The 19,712-nt window shown below is 47.7% G+C and overlaps 1 protein-coding gene across 5 annotated transcripts in view; it reads left to right on the forward strand.

Moving 5' to 3' along the window:
- Positions 1–3,305: 3,305 nt before the first annotated feature.
- Positions 3,306–19,712, forward strand: part of SFXN5 (sideroflexin 5) — a 210,223-nt gene continuing 193,816 nt past the window's right edge. For 4 of the 5 annotated variants that reach the window (XM_025200686.1, XM_006020904.3, XM_025200683.1 and 1 more), the window contains exon 1: positions 3,306–3,424. In XM_025200686.1, coding sequence (XP_025056471.1) covers positions 3,368–3,424 — 57 coding nt within the window. In that variant the 5' untranslated portion in view covers positions 3,306–3,367. Of the gene's footprint in view, positions 3,425–15,962; positions 16,018–19,712 lie in introns of all 5 variants that reach the window. The other variant, XM_025200682.1, reaches the window with a different exon arrangement.

Raw genomic sequence — 19,712 nt, forward strand, 5'->3', positions numbered from 1 at the left:
AGGGGGGGGGGGGGGACGGGGACGAGGGTACTGTCAGTGTCCTGCCATTGCAAAGGAGGAAGCAGATGTTAAATATGTCTGACTGATTCAGGGAAGAGGAGCATGCCTGCTGCTGCAGAGAAAGGCAAAGCCCCCCCTGCCAGTCTGACTGGGGGTAAAATATTAGATGTGCTCAGTTTTTCTTTGATTTTCCAAAGTGGTATGGAAAGGCTGCCTATAAAGTTAGCAGCAGCATGGAAAAAGTACAAATAAAGAAAGAGCTAAGATCCATGATGAGGGAGAAGGATGATGGGGGCTACTATAATGAATCTATAAATGAGGTTACGATTAATAGAACAGAAGTGAGGGGGAAATGGAGTAAGGACAATGCAAGTGTTACCTTGACCTTTTCCCTTTAACTGAACTGCAAGAGAACGAGTTAATTCTGCTTTTTTCTTGTTCCACCCAAATGCCATCCCCTCCTTTCCCCCGTCTCATCCACAGCAGGATATTGAGTAACATGCTTGACATTATCAGCACTAGCTCTCCCTAGCTGGTCATACGCTGTGGGCAGTGGTGTTCATGGGAGCTGCGGCCACCAACACTTTGACCCGTGATATAACTCTAATAAAAGAATCATCCCCCTCACCCCCCCCCCCCCAAAAAAAAATGACCCCCAGCTCTTAAAAACTAGGAGATGTCAGTAGACAATGCAGAGTTCTTTCATTTGCTTTGTGGGCTTGAAGTGTTTAGGTCTGACATTTTTCAAGATTTTATTTGCAACCATAAGGCCTAGGAACGGGCTCATTTTTGGAAGCTGAGACTCTCACAAAATCACTTGACTGCAGGATAAAAAAAACTTATCTGTGAAGGTGCATCTGTGCAACCCTCACTGTCCTCCAAATCACACACGGTATCATGCTCCAAAGTGCATTATAAAGTAGGATGCTCTTCGAAATCTACTTCACAGTGACCATTATAAAGGCTGAGTGGGAAAAGGTTTGGGCTGTTTCCTCTTGTGCTTCTTCATGAAGGTTTGAAGAGTTTGCTTGTGTTTTTAATCCTCTTTTTGCTTGCTCTTTTTCTACCCTGAAAGTCTATGAAAGCCAGGAGAACTAGTAGAGTTATGATATCCTTTCCCCCTCCAAGGGCTTTGTAGGTTTTGTAGTTAAACCAGCATAAAAAAAGATTAGATTTGTAAATAATTAGCTTGAAAAATCCCTTTCTCTGCCAATGACTTGGCTTTCAATCAGAAGTGATGTCATAATTCCTAAACCAGGGGCTTTTGCTCTCCCCATCTTTCATGTCCCCAGCTGTAAAATAAGGTAATGATCGCTCGCCTCCCTTTTTACTTGAGAAATCACGGTAAAGAAGTATTGGTGTCTAAGTGCTAAGTGGAATTGCTGTTCTGTTGCCCGATTTTGTCAGACCTCTCCTTATTGTCGTAGGCTTGTGAGAGTCCAGCTTGCTTCTGCCCCGAAGTCTCTGTCGTGCTCGCACGCGCAGCAAACGACTTGTGAGACCAAGTGTTTATAACTTTGCGTTAAAATGCAAATTTATATTCGAGCTGTAATATTTTAGCCTTGCCTTGCCTGAATTACAATACTTCTTCCAAAGAGAGATGACTGCTGGGACCCTGTCGATGGATGGATGCCTTTTGCACTGTCTGGACAGTGGATGATTTTAACATGAGACGCCTGATTCTGCAAAAGTCATTGGCTGCTTTTTTGTGAAATTGCTTGGGGTTTTCCTGGAATTTTTTTTTTTTTTGGACCAAAAACAGAAATGTGAAATACATGGCTGAAATTGGAAAAGTTTCTATTCATCTCTCCTTCCACCGGGACATACAGGAGCTGTAATGTGGCTCCCCCACACCTGTCTGCACTCTCCAACTGGGTGTTCCCTGACTCGGCCATGGCCATGGCTCCTTCACATCGCAGTTGTCCCACCACCGTGAAATGAAACCTCAGTTCGTCACGGGAAATAGAAATATAATCCCTGCCCAGAAATCATATAGCCCCTGAACTACAACTCCCAGGAGGCATCATTGCAGCGTTTAGCAACTGATTTCCATTCTTCTCCTTTTTCAAAATAGGGGGAACTGGACAAAAACTATGCCATTTTTTAAATATATATATTTTTGTAATCACAGAAAAGCCCATTTTCTGACCCGTTCGATTTTCTTAGCACGGCCCTCTGAACCCCGCGCCTTGCGGTTCCCAAAATGTGGGTTGCCACCCCAAATCGGGGTCGCAGCATCAGTGGGTAGGGTCACGGGGTGGGAAACTGTGGGTTGGGAGTGAGGGGGCCATGCTGAGGAAATGGGGTCATGGGAAGGAAATTGGGCCACAAATGGGGTCATGGGGAGGAAAAGAGGTCATAAATGGAGCCATGCTGAGGAAACGGGGTCATAAATGGGGTCATACTGAGGAAATGGGGTCATGTTGAGGAAATAGGGCCACGAATGGGGTCATGTGGAGGAAATGGAGCCATAAGTGGGGTCATGTGGAGGAAAAGGGGTCATAAATGGAGCCATGCTGAGGAAATGGGGTCATAAATGGGGTCATACTGAGGAAATGGGGTCATGTTGAGGAAATAGGGCCACGAATGGGGTCATGTGGAGGAAATGGAGCCATAAGTGGGGTCATACTGTGGAAATGGGACCATAAATGGGATCATGTTGAGGAAATGGAGTCATAAATGGGGTCATGTTGAGGAAATGGGGCCACAAATGGGGTCATGTGGAGGAAATGGAGCCATAAGTGGGGTCATACTGAGGAAATGGGACCATAAATGGGGTCATGTTGAGGAAACGGGGTCATGAATGGGGCCATGCTGAGGGAACCGGGCCATGAATCTGGTCTTGCTGAGGAAATGGGGCTATAAATGGGGTCATACTGAAGAAAAGGGAATGTAAATAGGGCCATGTTGAGGAAAGGGGGTCACAACTGGGGTCATGTTGAGGAAATGAGAACATAAATGGGGCCATGCTGAGGAACAGTTTGGGAAGCACTGCCCTGGCCCCCTATTCAGCCTGAGGGGAGAAACTACAACCCCCAGGATACCCTCGGCTTCTCTGCCTACATGTCCCACAATGCATCACTCCCCCCATAGGCGCCTCCCGCCCCCGGGACTCCATTTCCCAGCATGCCTTTTCCCAGGTTCCATTCCTCCCTTCCCCCCTTGCCCCGCCACAGCCGGGGGAACTACACGTCCCATGATGCCTCGCTGGCCGGCGACGCTAGGACTCCATCCCCCAGCATGCCCCGCCGCGGCTGCGGTTGGCCGCGGCCAATAGGAGCGTCGCACGGTGAGGGGCGGGGCGAGGGCGGGGCCGGACCGGGCGGCGGGGGTGGCCGTTTAAAGTGGCGCTCGCGGCGCGAGGGGGATGGCGGAGCTGTCGGACTACCCGCCCTTCCAGCTGGGGAAGCCCCGCTTCGAGCAGGTAGCGCGGCCGGGGGGGGAGGAGAGAGAGCTGCCCGGGGCCGCCCCCCACCTCCGCCCTGGGGGGACGTGGTGTCGCCCCCATTGAGGGGAGCCCCCCGCTCCCTCCGCCCCGATTGGTGGGATTCGCCCGCGCTCATTGGCTCCCCGCGGTGTCAATCATTGCGGTTGCTCTGGAGGCGGCTGGGGATTGGTGCTGCGCCCCCCTAGGGGCGGGCGCGTGCGGGCAGCGGGCATCTCTCCAAGCCCTAGGGGTGGGTGGCTGGAGGAGCCCTGGGGGATCAGCCTCCACTTGCCTCCCGGGGTCTGGGAAATGGGCGCAACCTTGTTTCACATGCACTTTGCACCTTGCTCCATAGGACAAACTGGCCTTTACTCAGCCCCATTCCCACGGTTGAGCAGCGTGGCAGCGGGGTGGGGGTGCGCTCCCTGTCCTGTTCTGAGTCCCCCAATACATGGGTAGGAGCGCTGGCAGCACATGGAGGGAAGCGGTTCTTCCCCTCTATTCAGCCCTGGTGAGGACACATCCAGAGTCCTGCGTCGGCTACCAAAAGGATGTGGACACACCGGAGAATTTGCAATGAAAATGGTTGTCGGGCTGGGGGACATGACTTGTGGTGGAGGCTGGGGGAAATGGGCTGATTGAGTCTGCAGAAGAGAAGACTGAGGGGGATTGAATAGGCGGCTTCACCTCCCTGCATTGGGGGTCAAAGAGGATGGAGCTGGGCTGTTCTCAGTGGGGGCAGATGACAGGACAAGGAGCAATGGGCTCAAGCTGCAGCAAGGCAAGTTGAGGCTGGATATTAGGAAAAACTTTCTCACGAGGAGGGACTGGAGAGGCGGTGGGACTCTCCGTCCCTGGAGGTGTTGAAGACCCAGTTAGACAAAGCCTTGTCTGGGATAATGTAGTCGGGGCTGGTCCTGCTTGGAGCAGGGGGTCAGACTAGATGCGACCTCCTGAGGTCCCTTCCCACCCTCGTGGTCTCATTCTCTGCTCTTTGTTGGATGCAGTCCTCTCTCCGCTGCTTGTACTTTTGTGATCAAGACGGCTTGGTAAATCGCAGAGAGAACAAGTTTGAGATACACGTGACTGTTCCGTCCCACTTTCCATTCGGAAACGGACTTCAGATGATTTTATTTCTTTTTTTTTTTGTAAGGCAAAAAAGCAGGAGATACTTATTTTATTGCAGAAGAAACACTTCCAGAAGGAGCAAATGTTGGGCGTGAGATTCTTTTAAGCCCAAACCCAAATATAAGTCTTAAGGCGTTTTTACCCTATGGTCGGATCGGCGCAGACTGGGGAGGGGGTTGCCTTCCCCTGCAGTGCGGGGCATGGTCCTCCACCCGGGACCTCTTGAGCGTATATTAATAACATTTTGTAGAAGTAGGACGGTGGCTGCTGTGGTTCCTCTGTCTTACCTGTGGCGGGTTTGGGTGTGAGGTCTGTGTTGTGCCGGGGTTGATTTTTATGTAGAGTTTAGATGATGGGTTTGCATGGGATGGTTTGGACAGGGCTGATCCTGCCTCGGGCAGGGTTGGACTAGATGTAACCCCCTGGACATCCCTTCCAGCCCCCACGTCTCCATGCTTCTATGCTGATTTTACTAGAATAGAGCTGAGTTTGTTTTCTTCCTTTTGACTTTGCAACAAATGAGCTTGTTTTTCCACCGAACGCTTGGGCAGCCTTGTACAGTTCTGTTTGTTTGTTCTCCTTTTAAAATGGCTTTGGGTTGAAGTTCAGCACAAAGGTGCAGTTGGCTGTGTAGGTGTCTGCTTTGGAAATTTCTAGGGAATACACCTGCTGTGATGCTTAAGAACATCCAGGCTGGACCAGAGCAGAAGCTGATCTTGCTCTGTCCTGTTTCTGACCTTGGCAAGTCGGAGATGCTTTAGAGGACAAGTATAAGGAAATAAGGTAGAAAGACCTGCCTGTCAGACCCTTTAATAAATCCTATTTCTAAGTTTAATAGCCCCCAGTAGCCCTATTCTCCATATATTTGTGTAATCCCTTTTTTTGAGCCTGGTTATGATTTTGGCCTCCAAAACCATCCTGTGGCAGTGAGTTCCACCTGTTCGCTATGCGCTGTGTAAGACACTGATGGTTGTAGCAGGCAGGAACTAGTGTAAATAGGGTGGGGTCCCCCCCATATGTCGCCTAGTCCAGAGCAGGGCTAGGAAGCCCTGTGATAAAAGATACCGACAGTCTGACCCCAGCCCAGGAGCTGCTTCAGTGCAAGAGCGGGGAGGTTTCTGTGGGAGACTGAGGAGGACCAGCCCCTGGTCTGGTGAAAGCTGGATGATTTTTCTTTTCCTGGATCTTTTCCAGGCTGAGTGGGGAGGATTTTTACCCTCGCCCATCCTAAAAACCTGTAACTGCTTTGAGGGGGCTGTTCTGGTTCACCGCCTGAAATGGCCACTTAACTATCTAATTGCTTGTTTGCACGATCTCTGTTCTGCCTTGTCAGGTAAAGGATTTATGTCTATAAAAGCTCTGTTGATAACCATATGTTGGCTATCCTGATACTGCTTCAGCACGAACGTGGGAGAGGGACATGCAGAGCATTCAGGAGTTTGCAGAAACATATTACACGTTGCAGTGCAGGCAGCAGGCCCCTCCATTTCAAATTTTCCCTTCTGATGGGTGCTAGGTAGGTAGGAAAGTCTGATGCTGACAGAGACAGTGGCCTACGTGAAATATGGAGGCAAAGAAAGCCAGTGTTAGTTTTGGAGCAGAGAGAGTTGGGTTGCATTCACAGCCCTGCCGTTTCTCTCCTGCAGAGAGACAGGTGGATTTTGTTCTTTGGGGTCTCCTCCGGCTCCTGGTTAATATTTGGCCTACAAAAACTTTCTTAAGTCTCATACAAATCCAAGTAAAGATCACCTGCAAGATTTTTCTTCCCTCCTAGACCATCACAGCAACATCCCCTCAATTGCTGTACCATAGACATTTCTTCTTTGGTAACTGTACCCTAAATGTTTTATTCTTTGGAGCAGTTGGGATCTTGTGGTAGAGGTGATATCCTTTATTATTTGGAGCATGCTTCAGCAAAAGCTAGTTTTGTTTTAACAAGCCAACCAAGAGTTAATGACAAGTCTTGCCTATTCCTTAGACTTCTCTGTCTCTGCTCCCCTCTCCTCCCAGCATTGGGAACTTGTCACTAAGGCCATAAGGCTTCCAGAGACTTTTTTTTGGTCTCCCGTTTTTAATCTGGACAGGATCGCAGTGTGACAGCGAAGTTGCCAACCAGTTGTCTTGCTAATTGCAGATCTCGGCTGCCCTGGACTGGGTTTTGGTTTTGGGTAGTTCGTGATATCATGCAAAGTTCAGTTGTTTGATGACCACCTGCTGCCAGAATCTGAGAAGCAAACTTACCTTGCTGCTTCCCTGCTTTGTTTCCCAAAGGAAGGGCAGGATGAACCCAGGACAGGGAGGAAGACGGGTTGGACGGGGAGGCAGGGGACCTGGGGAGCTACAGCAAGAACTCATGTGCAGCAAACGGCGTTTCTGCCGTGCCAAGAACCTGCTTGTCTGAATAAACAGCGGGGTGTTCAGGCTGACCAGAAAGGCTCTTTAATACGGGGAAAAGGAGGAGACGCTCCCCAGTCTCCCTCATAGACACCACAGATGATACCAGGCACACTTGGCAGGCCGTCAGGCACAGAACCAGGCGCATTCTGCTCATTAAGGAGTGATTGTCATTTGCAGCGATGTTTAGCAAAGGATTCAGAAGTGGGTATGGCAGGATGTTAGCAGAGCTGTCCTCGCCTCCCCGGGGCCTGCTGTGAAAGGAGCTGGGTGGGGTTCAGCCACGTGCCAGTGGACGTGTTCTCACGCCAGCAAAAGCTCCCTTGCTTCAGGGCCCTAGGTTGGCAGAAACCGGGCTTGCGCTGGGAGTAGAGGCAAACCTCCTCCATCCTCCCCTTTCAACCCCTTTCCAAAGTGACTTGATTCTTGTGGTCCTTGGTACATCTGCTAACCAGTGGCACGTGCCTAAAGGGGAGGGCATTTGGGTGGTGGTAGGGTGCCCGAGACTGGATGGGCAGAGGGTGTGCTCACACTCGAGCAGAGCTGGGGGATCGGTGGAGACGGACCCTCTGCATGTGAGCGTGGATAATACGCCAATGCTTTACCCGCTGTGTCAGGTAGCCCTGCAGATCTAGATGAGACGGTGGTTAAAAATCCTAGTGAGAGCATCCACTTAGCAACAGCGAGAAATGCTGTTCTTTAAATCCCCTCTCGGTTCCCTGGACCTACCCAAAAGGGTGGTCTTGTGCTATATTTGATGTGGGTTAAGAGTTCCTTGGTGGAGGGGCCTGCTTGGGAAGGGACGTATGTAAAGCCATAGAGATCATTATGGTCATATAATATTGCCTGAGATCTGCACTAAAAACCTACTTCTTTCTGGTGACTGTTCTGTCTCTTCATGGAGATGCTGGCTAGCAACAAACTTGTGGCCCTTTTAAGTGGAAATCTGAATAAAGCTAGAGATACAGTTGAGCTATATTAAGAATCTGTGTCCTTGAGGCACAACCCAAGGAAAGACTGCCTGCTAGGAACAAAACCCTTCAAGTGACGATCTTGCATTTATCGGGAAGTGGTTCATGGGAGATGAGCTGGTTTTGTGCTCCCTGTTCGTTCTCGGAGCTCGGGGAAGGTTGTTAGACACAATTTAGCATCGCTGACTGCAGCCCACCAGGCCCATCTGTACCATTGCAAGTGATGAAGCATCCCCCTTTTTCTCCCCACTTGCTTTTCCAATTCACCCGCTTTACTGGGATCGTGAACCATTCTCTGCCAAGTTTCCTTGCTGGGATTTGTTCGCTGCCTTCAGATCTAGGTTACGCGGCCTCTTGGGCAAAAGTGGCCTGCTTCTGAGGTAAATGAAGCCAGAAGGAAGTTAATCATCAGAAGAAGCAACTCTACAGGATATAGTAAAATCTCCCAGCAGTTATAGACCCGCAGTGAATGGAAGTCCTCTTGAAAGCCCCATCTGGGGGACAAGAGCCAGGAGGAGAGGGTGAATGCATCTCCTCCAAATGCCCGAAAGCTTTCAGAGAAGAATTTTTTCCAACTATTTGAGTTGGTCTAAGGACATAGGCAGGCAAGGTTCTCTGGGTAAATCGGGTATCTTTTATTAGACCAACTCAAATAGTTGGAAAAAATTCTTTGCAAGCTTCTGGGCATTTGGGGGAGATGCATTCACCCTCTCCCCTGGCCCTTCTCCTTCAGGAGTGCTGAAGCGCAGTGGCTGTAGTACTCGAGGGGATAGGCAAGAGGGCTGCTCCGCATTTTCAAAGCTAAAGCTCTCCCCACTTAGGGAGAGATTGAGAAGAAGCTGATTTTTAGACAGCCCTCTCCCTGTCCAAAGCTGGTGGTAGTGTTGGGAGGAGCGGGCTGCACCTGAATGCTTGGGACAACAAATGAGACAACGGGAGGGCTGCACATCAAAGGTTTCCAGCTTGGGATCGGAGGGGGACCCTGAACACAGGACCTCGATAGCACCCACAGGAAGTGCTGGACCTGCCTCATTGGGAGCAGACAAGCTTCTCGTTCATGCGGATTCTCAATCTTTACTCCTTGCAAAGGCAGCTCGTTGCCCGTATCTGAAGACATGCAATGTGTGCAGCTAGGCTCTAGATCGGGCGCAGACTGTTTGCCAGCCAGGAGCACTTTGCCCCATAAAATACTTCATTAAATTTTAAAGCCAGTGTGAAAGTCCAGTTCTCACTCAAGGCCTCCAAGATTAAAGCTTTGTCTGTAAATGTATGCGGCAAATAAGGCTCCTCCTCTTCCACAGGCATTATGGGGCCAATGGGGAGAAGATCCTTCTTGCATCTTTTGTTTTGTTTTTTTAAAGCCTATGCCACAAATTATATGTGGCTTCTGAATTGCTTTGCTTTATATATGCACCTGAGTTTCTATCTTAAAACCATTTTCAAATGTACTTCAACCCCAAGCATAGCAAAAGCGCCTGGCTGCTGTGTGCGCCCATGACCAAAGGGCATTAACCTAGTATCTAAAAGCTGTTTAAGGTGAGGCTGGCAGGAGGGCAACAGGCTTTTGCTACTGTCACGTCCAAATGTGGCTCTGAACAAACGCAGAAGACAGGACCTGTGTCTAACCTGGCTCTGTGCTGCTCATGAATTGCTGCTAAAATAAGACTTGTTTGCCTGCTCTCCCTGCTCCAGACCTAGGACTGAGGATGTTGCATGGGGGTAGGGGATGCCCTTGGAGAAGGGGTGGGCAAAATACAGCCCATGGGATGGATCCAGTAGGGTCTCCATGGAGAGAGTCTCCCTGCTAGGTCAGCCCACATAATTGCCCACCCCTGCCTTGGAAGGTCCTTGCTGCTGTATTTCGGGTCTGAAGCGTATTGACTAGAGCAGAGTGGGTACGGTTTATTTTCTGGCAGCTACTTTAAGAGCGTCACCGAGCCTGATTCACCCTGACCTTGTTGGACTTCACGTTACTAGCTTAGTTTTGTGTAGCCAGCCCAGCAGATGTTGGATGGTGACACCTTTTTATTGCTACCAGCTAGGGCTGGATTTAAACTAGAGAGCTACAGATCTCAGTCTCCTTGGCAGTAGCTCCTAGATGAGGGGTCTTGGCCAACCTGAATTCATGAATCGCACAGAAATTCAAGGCTAGCCGGTGGGGTTGTAAGCCAGCGTAGGGTCACTGGAAGGGGCTGGGAAACGCTGTTCTGTGATCTTGTCTTGTACCAGTTTAGTTAAATTGGTGTGAGCCCGTGTATGAATTCTTATCTGAGGTTGGAAGTGGCTTATTTTGTTTAGCTCAAGCCTCTTCAGATTTAAACTTCTCTGAAAGAGGTCTGCTTTAAACTAAAGCCTGTCTTGTCTACTCAGCCTTCTGCACTGGCTTAATGAATGAAATTGGCTTTAAATAACACCTTCACTCAGGCTGGTAGGACTGCATGTAGGCAAGCTCTGTCTCCTGTTACTTTTCAGCCAAACTATTTGGTTCCCCCTGACTCTGCTTACCTACCGAGTCCCAAACCGCCGGCCCACCTTTTGTTGGTGAGCAGGCGATTGACTTAAAGAGGGTGATAACCAAGTGTTGCAATTGCTCATTTATCCACTTTCCTCCTCCTTCCCCGCTAAATTTCCAGAGCCTGCAAGAAGTGTTTTCCTTCTTGTGCTACTTATCTTGAAGCCAGCTGGATCACGCGTGGCCTATAGCACAGTGATTTAATTGAATCGGAGCTGTGATGCACCCCCTCGCTCTCTATGAACCACTGTGCCACGCAGAGGAATTAATATTCCTAGCCACTTTTCAGACCTAAACTCTGCTTGTGTGCTGGTGAGAACGGATACTAAAAAAGCCTCAATTAATCACAGCAAAATTGTGTTGTTCAGGTTTTTTTTTTCTTCCAGTGAACTGTTTACTACAACAGCTGCTAAAAGAATAAGATGGGAACCAGACACCGTGCCTTTTCTTTTGGTACCTGACGAGCACTGAAGGTCAAGCAAATCTATTAGCATTGTGGTTTTTAAACTGCTCCTTGCATAGAGATAAAATTGTGGGCAATTATTTCCTTACTGGAATCTGCAGCAGGCAGAACTTCAGGCCGCTGGAAACGATGTTCATCAAAGAAGCGTTAGTTAACGACAGTCTGCGGCTGATTGAAACATGGCACAAGTGTGCGTGGGAGAGCGATTGGAAATGAGAATACAGCAAGCTCCTGGCACTCTGCGGTGGACAGCTCCACAAGACAAAATCGCTACCACTGCGTTGGCTTTCTCTCCCACCAAACTGGTAGCCGAATTCTGATGGAGGATCCTGCAGGGCAGCTTCAGACCTCGGCTCCTGCAGGTAGCCAAGGCAGCAAGAGCAAAGCAAAACAGCCCAGGATTGTCCACTTTGGTTTCGCTGTGCTGCGGGGAAGAGCTATCTTTGTTCTGCTGTGTGCAAGTGGTGCTATTTACCGCACCTCGGTTGCACTTCAGGATTTGCCGGGAGAAAGCAAAAGGCAAAGGGTAGTTCCCTATGTGGTCTTTCATCAGCACCTTGGCATTCAGGCCTGGATCAATGCCTTAAGTTGCTGAGTTATTAGCTACTGAAATGATTGTAGTAGATAGTGGAATTACTATACTAACACTTAGGCTTTTGGATGGAATAAAAGACCCTTGCATTCCTCTTCCTAGCTGACAGCAGGCTTCTGTGCCTGACTCTGGAGAGAGGCCAGAGAAGGACTCTCCAATTAAAGGGGGCAGAGTGAGAGAGAAACTTGCACAGTCTAGCAGTGGAAGGGCAAAGAAGGAATCGGACAAACTGGCTGGAAGAGATTTCCGTAGGTCATCTAGTCTAACCCACAGCCCGAGGCAAGATCATCCCTATCCAGACCATCCCAGACAAATCCATCATCTAACCTCTTAGCAAAACGATGTTGTCAGCCCAGACTGTTTGCCACTAGGGCTTCTTACCGTTGCAAGGGTTTTACAGTGAAGATACTGAAGTAGCAGTGAGTGCATTGGGATAGCTGATCAATCAGTGTTTCTCTTCTGTTAATTCGCTGAGTTCTCAGAGGACTAGTCTGCATCTACCAGTGCAACTGCAGTGCATCATCTTGAATTCATTCACACCCAAGGCGCATTTGCAGCCACTGATTTCTCTTTTTACAGCATCAGTTACACCACCTCTGCTGAGCTGGGCCAGACATGGCAGAGGCTGGTGAGGTGTCCCACACCTGTTGGGTGCCACAATCCCTTCAGCACCTGTAACCTTCCCAGGGAGTGCTTTGCCTTCTGGGGGCAGAGCTGCTGTATGGATGTCCACAACCACCAGCAGCATGTAGGTATGCGCACTCTCTAGGGCAGGGTTCGGCAACCTCTTGCTGGCGTGGGCTGCCCTTTGCAACTTAACTGCTGGAGGTTGCTGACCCCTCCTCTAGGGCCTTGGTCATAGTGCCTGTCTTCCCCCAGGCAGTCTGGGAGCAGAACCAGAGAAGCGGAGGCACATCCTCACTGTTTAAAAGCGGCTTCGGAGCTGGGATGACCAATGCCAAATAGCGTTAGTTGTGAGGTGGAGGGTAGGAGAAGAATAAGGGAAAACTTGTTGAAAACCTCTTCTGATTCATTTAGTCTCAACTGGAGTAAACTATCTTGTCTTATCCACGGCAAAACCTTTCGCAGAGATCAAGTCTGATTGGGTGTTTTTGGGACCTAATGCACGGCCCATACAGTGAAAAAAATACTTTTTTTGCAATTTCTCAGTTGGTCTAATAAAAGGTATCCTCTCTAAACCAAGAGTTCTAGACTTTTGCTTTTTTTTTTTTTTTTTTTTTTTGGGGGGGGGGGGGGGCCATACAGTTGCATCCCGTGTCATGCCACACACACATGGCATGAGATGCAATTGTGGCATTAGATCCCATTGCACCTTATTTTTGATGCAGGGAGCCTGGGGTCCCCCTGTACCGGTTCCCATGGCTGTGAGCCCCGCAGCTGACTGGGCTCCTAGCAGTAGCATCCTCCTCCCTACTGCCAGCCCTGCAGCTGATGGGACTCCCTGCCACAGGGGAGCACCTGGCCATGCGTTCAATTAATGGTGTGATAAGAACAAGCTACCAAGTTACTACACACTTCTTGTTTTATCGCACCATTAATTGTTTGAACGTTTAGCTGTGTCGCAACTTAAGGCATGATTAACTGGTTAATCACGTCTTAAGTATAGCTTATAGGCAGGGCCTACAAGATGCAATGCCTTGTTCAATCATGGCTGAAAACAGTGGCAGAGCGGATCCTTCAGTGAACGCAGCAAGTCGGCAGTTCTAAATGCCAGCGTATAATTTGGACTAAATCCTTGTAACCTTACTGACGATTTACCCCTTGCTTTTCACGCAGAAGTGCTGCACTGTGCTTGAAGATGGCTTAGACCAGATACGTAATGTCGGTACGTGTTTGCTATGAGCGGTAGGGCTATATTTATGGCTGAATAGGCACACTGATTAAAAGTAAAGATGCTAGGGTGGGGAAGCAAAATTTAGATCCAAGTTGGAGCTGCCCCAGTAGTTGAAGGTCAGGATCTGGTGTCTGATGTGGGCATATCCGTGTAAGCACCCACCCTGGTTTGCTTTCACACAACTTCTTTGCCCAAGAGGCTAAATCGGTGGCATTGGAGCCAGGGGCTGTGCCACTCTTGGAAGGATCTTGCAGGACCCCAATGGAGAATCACTGGTCTGCAGCCTGTAAGACAGTGCTGCTCCCTATTCACATTTGGAAGGTTCCCTTTGGCCTTGGAGTATTAGAAATGTAACTTTATGTTTACATGAAAGTTTGCTTTTTGCCCAAACTGAAGACTTTTTACCCCTTGATCTGGCAGGGAAAGCATCCCAGTCACTGGATGCAAAAAGAAGAATTTTCAAGCTTTTATTAATTTTATTTTGGTGGTTTTTTTGGTTTTAAGTATTTGTTTTTTTTTTTCCTGATCACTAACTCTCACGTAAGATGCTCCTGGTTCAGTAGTGCTTTCTGTCCACGTGGGTTTTTCCAGCATTAAGGAGTTAAGTTTTGCAACAAGCCTGTGTAATAGAGACGAGATTCCTTGTACTGAAACCGAGACAAAGGAACGAAGCGACTTTCTCTGAAACTCAGGACTTCTAACACCCATGCCTATCCTCTAATGATCTAACCTGACTGCAATGAGGCTGCTTCTCTGCCTGGAGCTACATTTTATTTGATTGAGAAAAGCTTGTTTTGGTTACTTCAGAGGGAGCCAAGTTTGTGTGTATGAGGGGGAAGCGTTTTTCACCAATTACGACTTCTTCAGATGCTTGATTAACAAAGCTGCTCTTTAAAATCTTGGCCTGGACGTGGGAGTGACTGAAGCTGAATGCTATTGCTTTGAAGAAACTTTAGTTTAGAGGCAGCAGGTGTTTGAATAGCTCGCCCTGTACAGGCAGTACGGTACTAGCCTGAGTCTTAACGCAGCATGGAAGTGGGTCATTCGCACTGACATGTCAGCATGCAAACCCAGCCTGTGCCATTCGTCCGTCAGGAAAACCTCCTTTCCACAAAGCAGCAGTTGATCCTGTTTGTTGGAGTCCATGATGAGAGGAGGGACATTCATAAGAACTGGTCTCTGCATTGAGCCTCTGCCCAGAAAAGCAGCATGTTTGCCTTGCCTTTGGCCAGCAAAGACTGGGCAGGATTCCCACCTCCAAAGGTGATGGAAGAGAGTGCAATGGTTAGTGTGAAAAATACATGGTCTTAAAGCAACATCATCCATCACTCCCCATGAAAGTGTCTTTATGAACTTGGGGGGCAGGTTCTCCACAGCATTGTCCCCTGGCAGGCCTGTGAGGAAATGCCTGCTGGACTTGGCGCTGTTTGTCGCGAGAGTTAATCTCTCTGCATCCTGGCCCATACTTTCAGGGGCATGGATTTATGTTGCTGGGGGGCAAGAGTAGTTAAGCTCCATGGGCTCACCCAGAGCAGTGAACTTTTCTGATGGTTCTTGAGCTGCCTGGCCAGAGGGCTATACCTCCTCTATGCGAAAGTCCATCTTCAGAGTCAGATTTCTGATGAATTCTGGCTTGCCGCCTCGTTGTGCATGTGGCCCCTTTTTATACGCTAGCATGTAGTGAGTGCAGTAGAAGGACTTGTCTGCAGCTCTGGGATTTACGGGAGCTATTTCCATGCCAGAGGTCATGACTCCAAGTGGGGTCCCGGTGCTCAACATTTGCATGCAAAATGACGTTGTGAGCCTGCAAGGATTGGAAACTGGTTGTATTAAGATTTGTTGGGGTTGGTGTAGACACGCTTCTTCCAGAAACAGGCTCGTGGGACAGCTCTCTCTGCCCCACATCAGTTCCCGGGAGATGCTATGCAGGGTCAGGCCGGGAAGGGCTGGAGCATAAGCCATCTTTCCTGCCTGCTTTAGGGTTATTGAAGAACCCTAATGAGACATGAGAGCATGCATGTGCTGCAGCCCTTCCCAGCGTAACTATGCATAATGAGTTTGGGGCAGACTTACTTGCAGGCTCCCGGTTGAGAACCATTTAGATAAGCTAAAATGGCACAACAGTGGTTCTCAAGTGGGGATGCTGCCACATTCAAAGCTGGGGAGGGGTGCCCCAAATATAAAAAGGTTGAGAACCACTAGCATAGGGGTAACATGGAAAGGGGTAGCAGAAGGGGTAACTTGGGTGGGCTAGTTTCAGAGTGAAGGGAACAAATCGGCTGGAGAGGACTCTATGCTCCCTCTAGAAACAAAATTTGAACTCCTTGTAATTTCTTTGTGGCATTTACAGTTATTGGAATAACAGCATGTATTGTTTGATATCCACGTTTAACATGCAGAGGAGGGCTGAATTATCCCTTGCCTTGCACCTTATCATTTATACCTTCACAACGTGGACATACAGTACTGCCGTTCAGTCCTCTAGCATTTGCATAGGCATAAGATGACTCAGGCTCTGGAGAGATCATGGCCTGGTACTTCTAAAAAATCCCCCCACCATTATCTTGTTTAAATCATGCACATTTACATTTTGTCTGAATGGCTTTCCTGCTTTTTAAAGCTTTGCTTAACCAACCCAGAAGGAAGAGCAGTGGGAGAAACCCGACAGCAAAATGGTACGTGCAAATGAGAGGAAAAAAGTGACATGACTAATTTCTGTTACATGCAGTTCATTAATGAACAGCTGGGAAGTGTTCAGGTTCTGCGGTGATGAGTGCAGTACAAGAACAACATGTTAAAAATACACTACAATCAAATTAAGTTGTGGAGGGAGGGTTGTTTTGTCTTTTCTTTTTTGTTTTAATCACCTAATAGAAAGCTTTGATTTTTTTTATTTTTTAATTATCAGTTTCAGTCAACTTTCCTGGTGGTACTTTCCTGGTTTTCTTTTTAAGGAAAGATTTATGTTCCCACTGATTTGATATAACCCTTCAAAATGCATAGATTTATACCTAAACAGTGCTCTTCTGCTAGATTTGGTTCATGTTTTTGTGACCTTGGAGAGGGTGCTATGACCATGTAACTTGCTTAAGGAGTCCTAAGGTGGCATGTTTTCAGACTCTTACTAAGTTTATACTTCTAGTATGATATTGGTTATGTGCCAGATCATGTTTTTGCTCATAGTTTGCAGAAAGTGTTAGCATGGTAAGTGGGATTTATACACACAGCAGCCGCATATAAAACTATATTTTATTAAACAAAACAAACTTAAATATTTACTGCATTTAAAACATCTCTGGTCAAAATGTATTTCTTATTTACAATTAAACAACTTATAGAATAGTGGGGTTAATTGTAGTCAGTGAATTAAATGGATTATTTCAGGTTGGCCTGGGAAAACTTTCAAGTATGCCAACGTGAAAGGGATGGGATCTTAAATTCCCACTTATTTAAAGACCTCAAAAAAGTTCCCATCTCCTAGGTTACCTAAGCCATTCTTCATACTTTTACAACTAGTTGATCTCATCCTCACCCTCGTTTTTATTCAGGCTGAATTTCTGAATCTCATATTTAGCAAAATACATGTAAACGTTTAAGAAGTTTATAATAAAAATAGGCCTGAGCATAATTTCTTAAATTCAGATTCTTTTAAAAAAAAATCTTGTCCTAAAACAAAAAAAAATTAAAATTAAAGATCTTAACTTTTCTAAATAAATAAATAAATAAATAGTTGGATTATTTTTTAAATTGTGTATGGTGAGGTTTTTGTTTTCGTTTAAATCAGCCTTGCAAAATGAAAGGTCTCAAAGGAAGTGCCAATTTAATGTTGCCTTTGGAGCCTTACTTTGCCTCCCTTGAGTATGTATAGATTGCGATAATCCATTGAATTTCCAGTCCTTCGTGAAAAGTATGGAGGGATTAGACTGTTGCTCATTGAAACAGCTATCTGCATTTTCGTAGCAGGGGTTAATTACCTGGTTTTTTCCCTGTTTTCCTTCTGTAAAACCCTGAACCTTACGGGCTGAAACAAAAAAGAAAATTCTGCCTGAAGTGAACACTTGGTGTGGGATGCTTCAGCCCAAGTGGCTAAAATTTGGCAAAGTTTTATAGGCAATTGAAAACAGTGTCCTATAATGGAAACTGTTGGGTGACCTTAACTATAGGCAGTGACAACAGCCCTGACTTTAGCAGATGAAAACCAAGCTCAGGAAGAATTAGAGCAGTGGTTCTCAACCGGTTCGGAGTCAGGGCACCCCTCCACAACTCCTTTGAATTTGGCAGTACCCATGGTCCAGTGCCACTGTTGTGCTTCTTCCATCTATCTCCGTGCTTCTCAGCTAGGCTGCTCTGAGTGTCCAGGCACTGTAAAGGGCTGCTGCAGGGTCCCATCTGACCCGTCCGGGTGGACGGCAAGAAGGCCAGAGCACAGCCTTTCCTGGTCTTGATGCCACGCACTCCTGCTGGGAACAGAGGGGTACGGGACAGCCCCCCTTGCTCAATGCACCTGTTTCCATTTGGGGTTGGGCCAAGAGAGGCTGTAGGAAGAGTGCAGGCTGCATGCATGACATTTCAGCCTGGCCAATACAGGACTCGCGCTGTGGCACCCCTGGATGGGGCTCGTGGCACCCCGTTGAGAACCACAGGGCTAGAGCAAATGCTGCTTTTTCCACTCTTGGATTCCCCCGGTGCAAGGGGGAAAGGGAATGGTTGTTGGTGAGTTCCCCTGTAAAAGCTTTAGCCCTCTGGCTTTTTGCAGTTGTCTGCACTTTGAGCTGAACAAATAGGCAGCCTGTCTGTGCTGGAGGTGCACTTTGCCCTGGATTCGACTAGGTCCTTTAAAGCACTGATGTCGGGACTGCTGCTGAATCGTTCGGCACGCGCCATGCCCTGGTGTTCAAGCACTTCCCAGAGTGCAGCTGACCGGGAACCGGCGTTCAAAGTCCGTCCGACTCAATTAAACCCTGTGTTTGGGACTGGTGTCCTCTGTATAGGAGAGCAGAGTCAGTAGGTGTCCACCTAATTTGGGAGTTGGGAGAAAGGGTGCGACAATATGCATAACAAAATCACGCCAGCTTTTCACCGTATTTCTTTCTGGGAATGTTTTTTTTTGTCTTCATTCCCTACCTTTGCTTTTCTGTTTGTCTTTGTATTACACGCTCTCCAGAGATTTGTCAGCCTGTATGTCTAGCATCCCTCATGGGGCCCTGATCCCTTCTGGGGTATCTGAGTTCACTAATGGAAACATTTCCTGCTAACGATTCCAAGCCTACTGCTTACTGAGGAGACCTACTGCTCAGTTTAAGTCTTCCTTGCTTTTAAAACCAGCCATTGGCTCACACAAGTATTTTGAGAGAGTATATATGAATAACTACATTGAATCTCACGCTATGGTTTTGCATCGTGAGATGTTTGCTGGGGGCTCTGCTAGCCACTGCAGTGTAGGAGTTATTGAATCCGGACATTAAAGAGCAAAAAAAAAAATGCTGAACATGATTTTAAGGGCAGCTTGTTCATTTGACAGCAGGAGAACTTATCATAATTATCGCACTGATGTTGTGAGAAGCTTTTCTAATCTTAGGATTTTCATCTCTGCAGGTGTTCATGTCATAGTCCCTGTGAGACGGTGTCTTGTCCTGCTTGTGCCATGTTTGGGCTTTGAGTAGGTGGCCAGCATGCATTTTTATTGGATGTCCCATTCAAGAGCCTAAGGACTAATATGAACAAACCATCCAATTCCACCCACCTTTTTCACACACATTAAGACTGCTTAATTCCTGTTCTTCCTACTGCTCATGTTGGCTAGCACAGTGGGACCCTGTTTTTGTTGGTCTCTTGGCAGTCCTGTAATACACACAAAAATACAGGGGCATCTTCCTTCCAACACATGTACTGTTCTCTTCCCCACCCTTCACATCAATTAGGAAACATTTTGCTTTTATTAATGTGTTCAGATCTTAGTGTTTGGTATGGAGATGTGCCCTAGAAGCTACAGGTTTCCATGTAGAAAATGGCTGGATAACTATGTCCCAACCAAGCGCTGCATTTTCAAGACTTGTAGTCTCCAAAGAGAATGGTGCTGCATGCACCGTTACGACTTTTGATTTCTAGCAATGTGCCAAAATGGTACTTGGTTAAGTAGTTTTGTGCACCCTGACCAGCATTAGTGAAACCTGCAGCCCTGTAAAACCTTTTTAGTACTTTCTGTATTTACTTGCCTACCACATGCACCGTTTCCCCAAAAGTCAGCCCTCCAAAACTGGAGTGCATGCCTGAAGTGGAAAGGCTGATCTCTTTCTTTGCTGGAATAGAAAAGCATGGAGACACTGCTCTCTAATGGCTTTCGGCATGCCTGCTGCTTTGTTCCTGGTGC

Source organism: Alligator sinensis, unplaced genomic scaffold, assembly GCF_000455745.1.
Source record: "Alligator sinensis unplaced genomic scaffold, ASM45574v1 scaffold12_1, whole genome shotgun sequence".
In the NCBI taxonomy this organism is placed as follows: domain Eukaryota; kingdom Metazoa; phylum Chordata; order Crocodylia; family Alligatoridae; genus Alligator; species Alligator sinensis.